The sequence below is a fragment of the Nicotiana tomentosiformis genome, chromosome 4 (genome assembly GCF_000390325.3).
Source record: "Nicotiana tomentosiformis chromosome 4, ASM39032v3, whole genome shotgun sequence".
In the NCBI taxonomy this organism is placed as follows: Eukaryota; Viridiplantae; Streptophyta; class Magnoliopsida; order Solanales; family Solanaceae; genus Nicotiana; species Nicotiana tomentosiformis.
In genome coordinates, this window is record NC_090815.1 from 1,162,040 (window position 1) to 1,173,715 (window position 11,676).

Below are 11,676 nucleotides of genomic sequence, written 5' to 3' on the forward strand. Positions count from 1 at the left end.
AATATCTTAAAAGAATTAAAATTTTGAACCAACTAACTCCTGCCTCCGCCTCTGGTTCTATTAGGCAGGCGGATGAATGACCCCTAAAATTCCATAGAAAAAAAAGGAGAGGAAAAACCAACACAAAAAACTATAAAAAGATAAAATAAAATAAATAAAAAGGGAACATAGAAAAGAACCAAAAGAGAAGAAGAAAGAAGCAATATAGATTAGTTTATTGGGAACCCGTCATTTTTCTTTTCGATCTTCATTTCATGTTTTTCTTGAGTTTTTCTTTTTTATCTATATTCTCTCTTCTTTTCCCTTTTCTTTTTGTTTTTAAATACCTCAGCCGCCCAGTATAACCATCCATATTGCTTCACCCTCTCTCTCTCTCTTAATATCTAACCACACAACACAACAGAAAACACCAACCATGGACAGAATCTCACAAGAAATAACACAGTGTTTACTATAGAACACAGAAGACTTTACTTTGCTTCATACACAGCAAAATTCTAGCCACATTTGTTTCTTTACTTTTCTTTTTGTACCACTTTTGGTTTTTTTTAGAGAATATGAGTAGTACTCCTGAAGACAACTTAAGAAGTCTATCTTTAGATTATCTAAACCTTCTCATTAATGGACAAGCTTTTAGTGATGTTACTTTTAGTGTTGAAGGTCGTTTAGTTCATGCTCATAGATGCATCTTAGCTGCAAGGAGTCATTTCTTCAGGAAATTCTTTTGTGGGCCGGACTCTCCTCGGTCTAGCCCACAACAACTAGACCCAACCGGGTCAAGAATGGGACCCGTCGGCGGTGTATCATCGCCGAGGGGTTCTGGTTCAGTAATACCAGTGAACTCAGTAGGGTATGAGGTATTCTTGTTGATGCTGCAGTTTTTGTACAGTGGACAAGTCTCAATTGTGCCACAAAAACATGAGCCAAGGCCTAATTGTGGGGAAAGAGGTTGTTGGCATACACATTGCACCTCAGCCGTTGATCTTGCTCTTGACACTCTCTCTGCCGCTAGATCATTTGGTGTTGAACAACTTGCTTTACTCACTCAGGTTTGTCCAATTTTTTTATTATTTTTTTTTTGGATTTTGGAAAGAGTGATTTCAGATTTTCCATTCAATTTTTCTTGGGAAATGGGGTATGATTAATTTTGTTTTAAGCTTTTGTTTCTTGTTTGTTATAGACAAAGATTTTTTATCACAGAGAAATCTAGTAGTTTACTAGTAACAACTTCTCTCTTTTTCTGTTAGTACTAGATTTCTTTTGCAGAATCATCTGATCCAAAGTATTTCTTTCTTTTTTTTTTTTAATTTCTTTTCATATTTTTCGACTTATGTATAAACAGCTGAAGTGAATACCCAAAAAGAAAAAAAGAAAAAGAAAGGATGTTTTTAACCTTTTTCCTATTTTTGCATTGTTTGATGATTTTTGTGATGGAATTTTGATATCAGCTGTCTCATCTCACAATTGTTACCTTGATTTCATGTGAAATAATTCCAGTTTCTTGAATTGGGGTTCTCTTATCTTCATGTTTTATGCTCAAATGTTTCCAAAAATGGTTTCTTGATTTCTCCAGTCTTGTCTTTCCACAGTGATCACACCAAATCTTTCCCCAATAGTGATCTATTTTCCTCATTTGGTTAGAAGAAAGAATAGCACAAATGGAACTACTAGTGTTGAAAAAAGTTCCTACCCTACCCAATCACAACTTGGAACAAACACATTACAAGTTTGGATATTCAAATACAATCTAAATATGTCCAACTATAGAGGTTTAGCATTTATAAGTGTTTTTCAGCACTTGATGCTTATTAGTTATTGTAGTATTTTTTATCAAACTAAACGGGCTCGTAATTATATATTTTTGGGTTAAGCAGAAGCAATTGGCAATCATGGTAGAGAAAGCTTCAATTGAGGATGTGATGAGAGTTTTAATAGCATCAAGGAAGCAAGACATGCAACAATTATGGACTACTTGTTCACATTTGGTTGCAAAATCCGGCCTTCCACCAGAAATCTTAGCTAAGCACCTTCCCATTGATGTTGTAGCCAAAATCGAAGAACTCCGCCTCAAATCCAATCTAGCACGTCGATCCCTAATGCCACACCACCACCACCACGATCTCGGCTCTGCAGCCGAGCTCGAGGACCAGAAAATCCGTCGGATGAAACGAGCACTCGACTCATCCGACGTTGAACTTGTCAAGCTCATGGTAATGGGAGAAGGCCTCAATCTTGATGAATCAATTGCTTTGCATTATGCAGTTGAAAATTGCAGCAGGGAAGTTGTGAAAGCGTTACTCGAGCTTGGGGCAGCTGATGTTAACTACCCTGCTGGCCCTGCTGGTAAAACTCCTCTACACATTGCAGCTGAAATGGTGTCACCAGATATGGTAGCAGTACTATTAGACCATCATGCTGATCCGAATGTCCGAACATTAGATGGGATCACTCCGTTGGACATTTTACGTACCCTAACATCCGATTTTCTATTCAAAGGAGCTGTCCCTGGAATCAATCACATTGAACCAAATAAACTGAGGCTATGTCTTGAACTTGTTCAATCAGCAGCTATGGTGATTTCTCGAGAAGAAGGAAGCGCGAATATTGATCCGTCTTCCACCACTATATACCCGCCTAATGTCAGTGATGATCATACTTCTAGCACAAGCAGTGGTGGGAATATTGGAAATAATGTTAACATTGATTCAAGAATGGTGTATTTAAATCTTGGTGCAGCTACTAATAATTCTCAGAATCGACACAATGGTTGTGATCCATCTTCAATGTACCACCATTCACATGATTATTAGTTAAGCTCATATATATATACACACATCTTTTGTCTGAACAGTTCATTAGTTGGGACAGACTATAAAGGAAAGTGTAATGATCAAGATTTAATTAATATTCAGATATTTTGTTTACATATACTATCTTCTTCTTTACCTTGATCTCTTTATGATATATATAGTTCTTCTCTTTATTTTTATTTTTTTGGTGCATGTTTTTTTGATTTGTTTCTAGAGCATTCAGATTTCAGATGATAATGCAATGAGCAGATTTTTGGATGGGACAAAAGGAGAATCTGAGTTTTTGCTTTGTAGAGAAGAAGCGACGCAGGTCAATCTTGTCAACTCTGCCCTGTCAACTCCGTTTTGTTTTACTTTTAAAGATTTTATTTGTGTACACTGATAGTGTAATTTTTTTATACAGTCATTAATTAATTTAGTCTGTTCTTTATTATTTTTTGGACAATTAGTACATGTTACATACAAATACTTATAGTTATCGTTTAATCTAACACTCCCTCCATCCCAATTTATGTGGCGGAGTTCTAATTTTGAGATATGCCTTTTAGATATTTTAAATTATTAATTATTGTGATTTATAATATTTTTATATAATTTTTAAATATATATATTTTATTTCAAAAATTTTAAAGATTCTATGTCCAAATTAACGGTCAAATTAAGAAGTTTAATTCTGAAAATTCGAGTTCAGCCTCATAAATTGGGACAGAGAAGGTAGTGTTTAATAGTGTAAAATTATTTTATACTGTCACTATATAAAAATAAAAGGTAGTGTTTAATAGAGTAAAATTATTATATACTGTCACTATATAAAAATAAAGCTAATGGACTACTACTATTTTCTTCAACCAATTATTTTCTTGTCTACCAATATCCCACCTCCCAACTTCTTCCTTACATTTCTTGCTGTCGCACCGAAAAGGTATTATTTTTAAACACAATGGATTTCAAATACATTAGTGGTGGACTAGAATATATCAAAATAAGAGAAAAAGCCTTGTTCTTTTCTTCTAGTTGATATATTAATTTTTATGTATATTAATTTGCATGAAAGATTTCAAGAATGGATGTCGTTTGGCTTCTTGTATATGGTGGGGTTATATGTTTCTTTTGAGGCCATATTAGGACATTAGACCTTTTTATTCTAATAAGGGAATTGAGCTGGCTCTTCACCTCCTTTTAATCTATTTTATGTTACTTTATATTTATCCTTTGTACGGCCTAGAAACTTGATTGGCTTTTATTTATAATTTTATATAGAAATGTATTATTAAAGACACGATTTGGGATTATAAAATTATATTGGTTGTCTTGCATGGATGCAACATTGAGTGTGACTGCACGACGGAATTGTTACATATAATTTATTTAATTAATTCACTGGATCCATCTATTTATATAAAATCCTCTTTTTTGTCTCTTGTTCCCGATTTTCGAGTCACTCCAATTGAAAAGTTAAAAAAGGGGGAAGTAAAGGAAAAAGACTTGTGAGTGTTTTTCCTCTTTTTTTTTTTTTTTTTTTGTGGTTTTACTTTAACGACGGGTAATATTACAATTTGAATAAAAATAATAATAATTCTGCAAGAATCTTTTGTAAATTAATTGATATTGATTTCTTGTGTTATTTTTATCGATCTACGGTGACAATAATCATATATTTAAAAGAATATTTGTAGTGAATCATAAATCGATCTCCTTGACGACTTCTTAAGAGGCCTATGAGTTGAAACCCTAGATTTAAGAACACTATGTAGTTTAGTTTTCAACATATTGTGTAATTGCATTGCATGTATTTGCTGCAGTTGAATTTCCAGTGATCCTATTCTTGTCCTTTTATTCAGGTTCTAAGGATCGTTTTCAAAGGAAATTTCGAATCTTTTTTAAACTATAGCATAGGTATACTCTGTTCTGTATATGACAAGAATGTTAGGGGCATTTTCTATATAACTAAAAGTAGGACATCCAGACTATAAGTCTATAGGGGGTTGCAGTAGATGGAGACGGATTCAGATTTAAATTTGATTAGTTAAATCTTTAGGTTTGTACATTAAACCATATACTCTGGAAATTATAAGTTCATAATTTTAGGTTTTTTCAATCATAGATCTATACTCCATGTTTAATCAAAGGCTTCATGGTGTATTAGTTATGATTATACTTTAAACAACTTTGACAAGTCACAAAAATTCAATTATATATTTTAACAACTTTCCCTTTATTCCCAGGTTTTAGAGTTTCTAATTAATTAATTTCTACAACTCGCAAGAACTAATCAAAGACTCGCAAATAATTTTTCTGCGTCCAAAAAGAGATCATTTGGTGTGGTCTGGAAGCATTTAGAGCATATCAAAGGGTAAAGCAGGATCTTTTGACTTAACTTATATTTAATGTTAGTTTGTGACTTTATTACCAGTAAGAAACTGTTAAAGCAAAAACTAAAGCAAGTTGGAGTTGATAATTAAAGTGTTTACGAAGGTAACACACACATATATATATATATGTAGGGGAATCTTTTCTTTCTGAAAAAGTTTAAGCCTTTATAATAATCTCAAAGCTGCAAAATGTTAATCTATGAATTAGGGCCTAACGCCACCGGCAAATTAATGCCTAAACTATGGTTCGCGTGAACCTATGGTACTGATAAACTAAGTATTTTATGTATATATTTTCAGAAAATATTTATTATTATTTGTTGGTCTCTATACTCCAAAAAGGTTAAATGATGCACTTGGTTGAATGTTTAGCTATTTATCTAAATGAATATGGACTAATTTCCGACCCGCTTAGTACTTTCTTTTTTCTCCTTTTTCTTAGTGGTGCACTCATTTCTAGAATTTCTAGATACACCTTTACTTACGCTCAATAAATATTTCTTAATTTTTGAATTGTTTCTGTATTTAGCATAATATTTTAAGGAGGAATTTACACATAATACAACCTCTTTAAGACTTATTTAAATAAATTACAACTACTTACAAAATATTACATAAAATACAATACAACCTAATTTTTGAACTTTCTAATTAAATTATATACCACTTTAATAGCCCTTAAATATCTCATTTTAAAACTTGAAAATAGGAATTGCCTCCTAAAAATACTTCCACTTAATATAGAATTAGGGATTGCTTTCACTTCAATTTTATCAAATCTTTTATCTCCTTCGCACTAACCAAGGTGGGTCATTTCTATGGGGAGCTGTGCAAATGGTTGACATTTATGTTCCAGGTTGCCCGCCTACCGCTGAGGCCTTTCTATACGGAGTTCTTCAACTGCAGAAGAAGATTAATAGACGCAAGGATTTCCTTATACTAACTATGGATATAGTATATTAATGATATATATTTGGTATAAGATACGAATATAAATAACAAATATGATATATTACCACTAATATGCATATATATATAGTATATGTGATATATTGCTCCAAATATAAAATATATGTGATGTATACTATGTATACATAATATATGTTTAATGTTAATATACCAAATATTAAATGTATTATTATACACACATATAAAATAAATAAATGCAAAGTATTCCTACATGGAAAATGAAATTAAAACAATAAAAGTTCCCAAGATGGAGTACGTACCTATTTTTATGGAGGATATAGCATTGGTCATGAGATAGGAGTAGTGTTTATAGTGGTAACTTAATGTGTTTGTAGTGATAATCACTAATTAATAAATTGGAGAATCTTTAGGGACTAGTTAAGGATACTTCTAGAATGGGACTCTCATTTAATAGGCAATTTACCATGTTTTTAGAGTATATCTTTTATATATTTGTTGTAGAATTTATTATTCTAATATTAGTTGTAGATTATGAAATGTTATATAAATCCGTAAGTAATTGTGAAAATTTCCCTATTTTAAGTTGCCTTTATTGCCCATGTCAGTGTTTTTTTTTTCTAGCCCATAAAAGGTATTTTTGAGCCCAAACTAAAAACTAGTTCTAAAGGAGAACAAGACTAGTCCTAAACTAGTTCTAAAAGACTAAAACAATCGAAACCATTTTGCCTCTTCTCCAAAGGCATGAAACCCTACGTTCAATTAGACCAAAACTCCCAATTAGCTCAAACCCTATCAACTTCTTAGATTTTAATATATTCTTTTTTTTGTTTATATTTTAGGACTCTTGGATGTAATATCTACTCTTAAAAAGTTGGTGGTAATTCTTATGCAGAGTGCAATATGATATGCATTTTAGCTTTTTGGTGTTTGTGTTGGCAGAAGAAATATTATTTGAAAAGTTCAATTACTATAGTTACATGGTTGTGTAAATTGTGACTATTTTAGTGTCTCCAGATGCGATTGCAATGGACACTACTAAACATGAGAAAGTAAGGAGAATTGAGGAGGGATGGTTGATTAAAGTTTTCATCAGTTTTCTAGAACTGAAATTGGAACCATACAACCTATTGACTAACATATTTGAGGTAAATACTAAAAAATAAAAAAATAAAAACATGGTTGTTATTGGTAAAATCATATTTAGGACTAAAAAAATATTTGGAGCACAAGTTTATCGGAAAAAAATTCGAAAAATTCGAGAAAAAACGAGATTGAAAAACTCGATTTTTGTTGGTTTGGTTTGGTCTATAGATTTAAAAATCCGATACAATTGATTTGATTTGGTAATTACAAATCCGAACTAACCCGGCCTATGTACACCCCTAACTTTACTTATGTTCGACTACTCTTTCCAAATAATTTCAACTGCTTTTTAGCTTTATTAACATGGTGCAAATATTCGAATTTTCGCATTTATATTAATTAATAATTCCAAGTTTTTGAACTTTGATGTTTCCAAGAGACAAATTGGTTTGAATTCAATTGTGAAACAATAAGGTGGTAGATATATAGCTGGATTTCATCTAGTTGTTCATATAGTTGACCTTCCAAATGTGGCTTAAAAAAAGAATAAAAATCTAAGGTTATAAGTACTATCAAGTTGTATTGCTTTTCTGTTTTGAAAATAAATTTAATGTTGTTTTTGTCACAATTCTTAGGAGAACTAAATTAAAAGCATATGTCTTTCTTTTTTTTGGTAACTAACAATTTTATTAATCACTAGTAACTTTACATATCCATAGCCTGCTTATATCTCACCAGCTATAACTCTTACAATTCTAAAGCCTACACTAACTGTCTCTATTAAAACATAAAATGTTGCACCATGCTACTAATCCCAGTGATGGCTCTCACGTTACATATGTAGGCTAACTCTCATCCAATACTATCAGCTCCTCTGCTTCTCTTTTCAAATAGCCGCAGGTTCCTTTCAATCCAAATGAAGTGAGTTATCTCAGCATATACCATCCTGTAGAGTTGAGCTCGTTGTGTCCTACCCTTAGCATATTGTATCACCCATTGCATATGTTGTTCCCAGTTATCTCTCACAACATCCTGCCTTTGCACCCAATGTAGGATTCTCTACCATAATTCCCTTGTAAATCGACAGTTAACAAACAAGTCTTACTTGTTCTCATCATGAGCTTGGCATAAGGAGCACTTTGGATCTATAACTAAACCCCATTGTATCAGCCTATCTACAGTCAGCAATCTCCTATATAGTTGCAGCCACATGATAAATATAGCTTTTGGCCTGGCATTGTTTTGGAACATCAAGCATTTCCAGTTAACTCTTGGTCTATCTCCCAACAACTGTAGGTAGAAACTGTTGATCATACTCTTTCTTTGATGTTGCTGATTCTGTATCTGGTGAAGAGTTGTTCTAGCATTTAGTATCTGTCTCACCATCCAGCTTGCTTGTTGTGGGATTGCCACCTCTTCAAGCAGTTTGTCTTTGATGTATAAAGCATGTATCCATCTTATCCATAGCCGATCTTGCTTGTGTGCTACATCCCAGCATATTTTTGCTAGTGCAACCTTGTTCCATAGATGCAAATTAATCAAATTTAAGCCCCCGCTTGATTTAGGTGTACACATTCTGTCCTAGGCTACCAAAGTCTTTTTTGTGATCACATTTACCCCAGACCAGAAGTAGCTTCTACAGTATGATTCAATCATCTTCAAGACCTTTGAAGGCAGAGTGAACAGTTGCGACCAATAAGATTGAATACCAAAGGGCACAGTTTGAACAAGCTGCACTAGACCAGCATATGATAATTTTTTTGTTGTCCAGGAAGAAATCTTTGAAACTATCTTCTCTACTAAAGGGTGCCATTGCATCAATAAGAGCTTCTTGGTAGCAAGAGGGATACCAAATTATTTGAAAGGCAATTCTCCCACTGTGAAACCTAACTGCTGCAGGATTTTCACTCTTACAGTCTGAGGAACTCCCCCAAAATACACTCAGCTTTTCCTCAGATTTTCTTGCAGTCCAGATACTTGGAAAAATTGGCTAAAACATATATGAATAACAAATATTGAGGGAAGGTCACCTATGGCAAATAACAGGAGGTCATCTACATAGCTTAGGTGTGTGATTCCTAGCTTTGCACATCTTGGATGAAATCTGAAACTTTTTACTTTTTTGAGACTATTAAGACTTCTACTTAGATACTCCATAACTATGGCAAACAAGAAGGGGGAGATAGGATCTCCCTGCCTCAAACCTTTAGCAATATCAAAAGGTGGGATGGATTCACCATTTATCATGACAGTATAGTTAACAGTGGTAACACACTCCATTATCCATGCTACAAATCTCATAGGATAACCCAGCTCTATTAGAACTTGCTCCAAAAAACTCCACTCGACTAAGTCATAGGCTTTTTGAAGATCAATCTTGATTATACATCTGTCAGAAATCTTTTTCCTTGTGTATACCTTTACTAACTCATGTGCTAGTATGATGTTATCAGCTATTCTCCTGCCAAGAATGAAGCAAGCATGTGCCTCACAGATGATAGAGGCAATGACTTATTGTATCCTGGCTGCTAGCACTTTTGATATCAGTTTATAAAGCATGGTGCAATAAGTAATTGGTCGATAATCTTTGATTATATTAGGACAGGTATTTTAGGCACCAGTGTGAGAGTAGTACAGTTAACAGCTTTATACAATTTTTCAGTAGTAAAGAATCTTTGACAGCTTGAGTAACTTTACCTTTAATGACCACCCATGCCTTCTTAAAGAAGTAGGCATTGTATCTATCTATTCCCGGTGCTTTATCACTATCAATAGCATACAATCAAGCATAGATTTCTTTGTCAGTAACCTCAACACAAAGAGCAATCTTTTTTTGTTGTGATAATATTGGTCCATTCCTCATAATCAGTCTATTTATAGCAGGGAGATAATGGGCTGCTGATCCCATTAGTGACTTGTAAAATTCAATGACCTCCTGCTTTATGCTGTCAAGGTGAGTGAGTTTATCACATGTGAGGGCCATAATTTTATTTAGCTGCGTCTTCTGACTTCTTTCCTTCATGACTGCTGCAAAATACTCGGTGTTTGAATCACCAAGCCTAATCCATTTTGCTCTTGACTTCTGCTTCAATATACACTCTTCTATGAGGGACCATTTTTCTAAATTCTGTAGTAGGTTCCTTTCTTCTCCAATCAGTGAATCATTACATGCTGCATTGATCTTTCGTTGTATGTTTTCTAATTCTACTCTAGCCTGTTCATTCTTCAAGCTAATAGTTCTAAACTGTTCATTATTTAGAGCTCTAAAAATTGGCCTTAGAGCCTTCAGCTTCATCCAAGAATTCTTCATCTTGCAGGCAATATATGATTGTCCCCAAATCCTTTCCACAATATCAATAAAACTATCATGCTCAACCCAAACATTAAAGAATCTAAATGGTACTTTTTCATATTTTGGAGTTGAGTGTAGGGTGAGTATCATGGGGTTATGATCAGAAATAAAAGGTAGGCCATAATCAGTAGTCACATGACCCCACTGCATGATCCATTCAAAGTTACCAAGTTCTCTGTCAAGCCTGCTGCATACCCTATCTGCACCATATTGTTTGTTTGACCATGTGTAATACTCCCCTGTCCACGACAGTTCATTTAGAGATAGTGAAGTCATGCAATCAGCAAAGTCTTGAACTTTTGTATAGGTAATAGGACTACCCATAAGTCTGTCATTAGAATACAACACAACATTGAAATCACCACATAGGAGCCATGGCTTGGTAATTCTTACTGCTAGCTCCTTTATAGCTTCCCACAACTATTTTCTTTTTTCTAGAGTATTATATCCATAGACAATTGTAACTTTGCAATCCACCACACCCAGCCTATCTTGTACCAAATAATGTATAAGTTAAGCTTTAGTTCTTAGCAATGTAACAGTGTACCATTGAGGATCCCATGTAAGTCGCACTCTCCCATTTGGAGCATGTTGATAGTTTGTAAAATAGTTCCACCCTGGGATTACTTTTAGCATTACCTTGCTTGCATTATGTTCTTTGACTCTAGTTTCAACTATAGCTGCGAACTTTATTTTCTGACTACTAATATACTTTTTTAAATTTTTTTGTTTGTATCTCTTATTTACATCTCTGATGTTCCAGAATAGCCACTTCATTAGCAAGTCATGTGACCCCTACCCTTATCAGGTGGTAAGGTGTTAGCATTCCAATTTCCCCTTTGTAATGGCTCGAAGGCATTTTTCACTGCTATAGCTGACAATGCTGAAAAATTTACCAGATTCAGTTCAGGCATAGTTCCTACAGCTTTTCCCTTATCTATTGTTGTCTCCAAATTGTCCTTGTGTTATTGTATAGGTATTTGAAAATTACCCTGCAACACTTGTTCATGAGTTCCAGCAGTTGGTTGCACATTTTCTTTGCCCTGTGAACCTTCATAGCTCTGCTGATGTGGAGTGTCTTGTGTCTGCTGCTGAGCTTGATCTCCTGGTTGGATAGTCTGATTGTCTC

The 11,676-nt window shown here is 33.9% G+C and overlaps 2 protein-coding genes across 2 annotated transcripts; one reads left to right on the forward strand and one right to left on the reverse strand.

Moving 5' to 3' along the window:
• Nucleotides 1-207: 207 nt before the first annotated feature.
• LOC104103056 (BTB/POZ domain and ankyrin repeat-containing protein NBCL-like) lies at nt 208-2,928 on the forward strand. Its single transcript, XM_009610922.4, has 2 exons — nt 208-1,049; nt 1,875-2,928. The coding sequence occupies exons 1-2, from the start codon at nt 558-560 to the stop codon at nt 2,808-2,810; spliced, it is 1,428 nt and encodes a 475-aa protein (XP_009609217.1). The 5' UTR covers nt 208-557; the 3' UTR covers nt 2,811-2,928.
• A 7,049-nt stretch (nt 2,929-9,977) lies between these two features.
• LOC104103060 (uncharacterized) lies at nt 9,978-10,871 on the reverse strand. The gene has a single exon (XM_009610927.1). It carries the CDS (start codon nt 10,869-10,871, stop codon nt 9,978-9,980), a length of 894 nt encoding a protein of 297 aa, XP_009609222.1.
• Nucleotides 10,872-11,676: the final 805 nt, after the last annotated feature.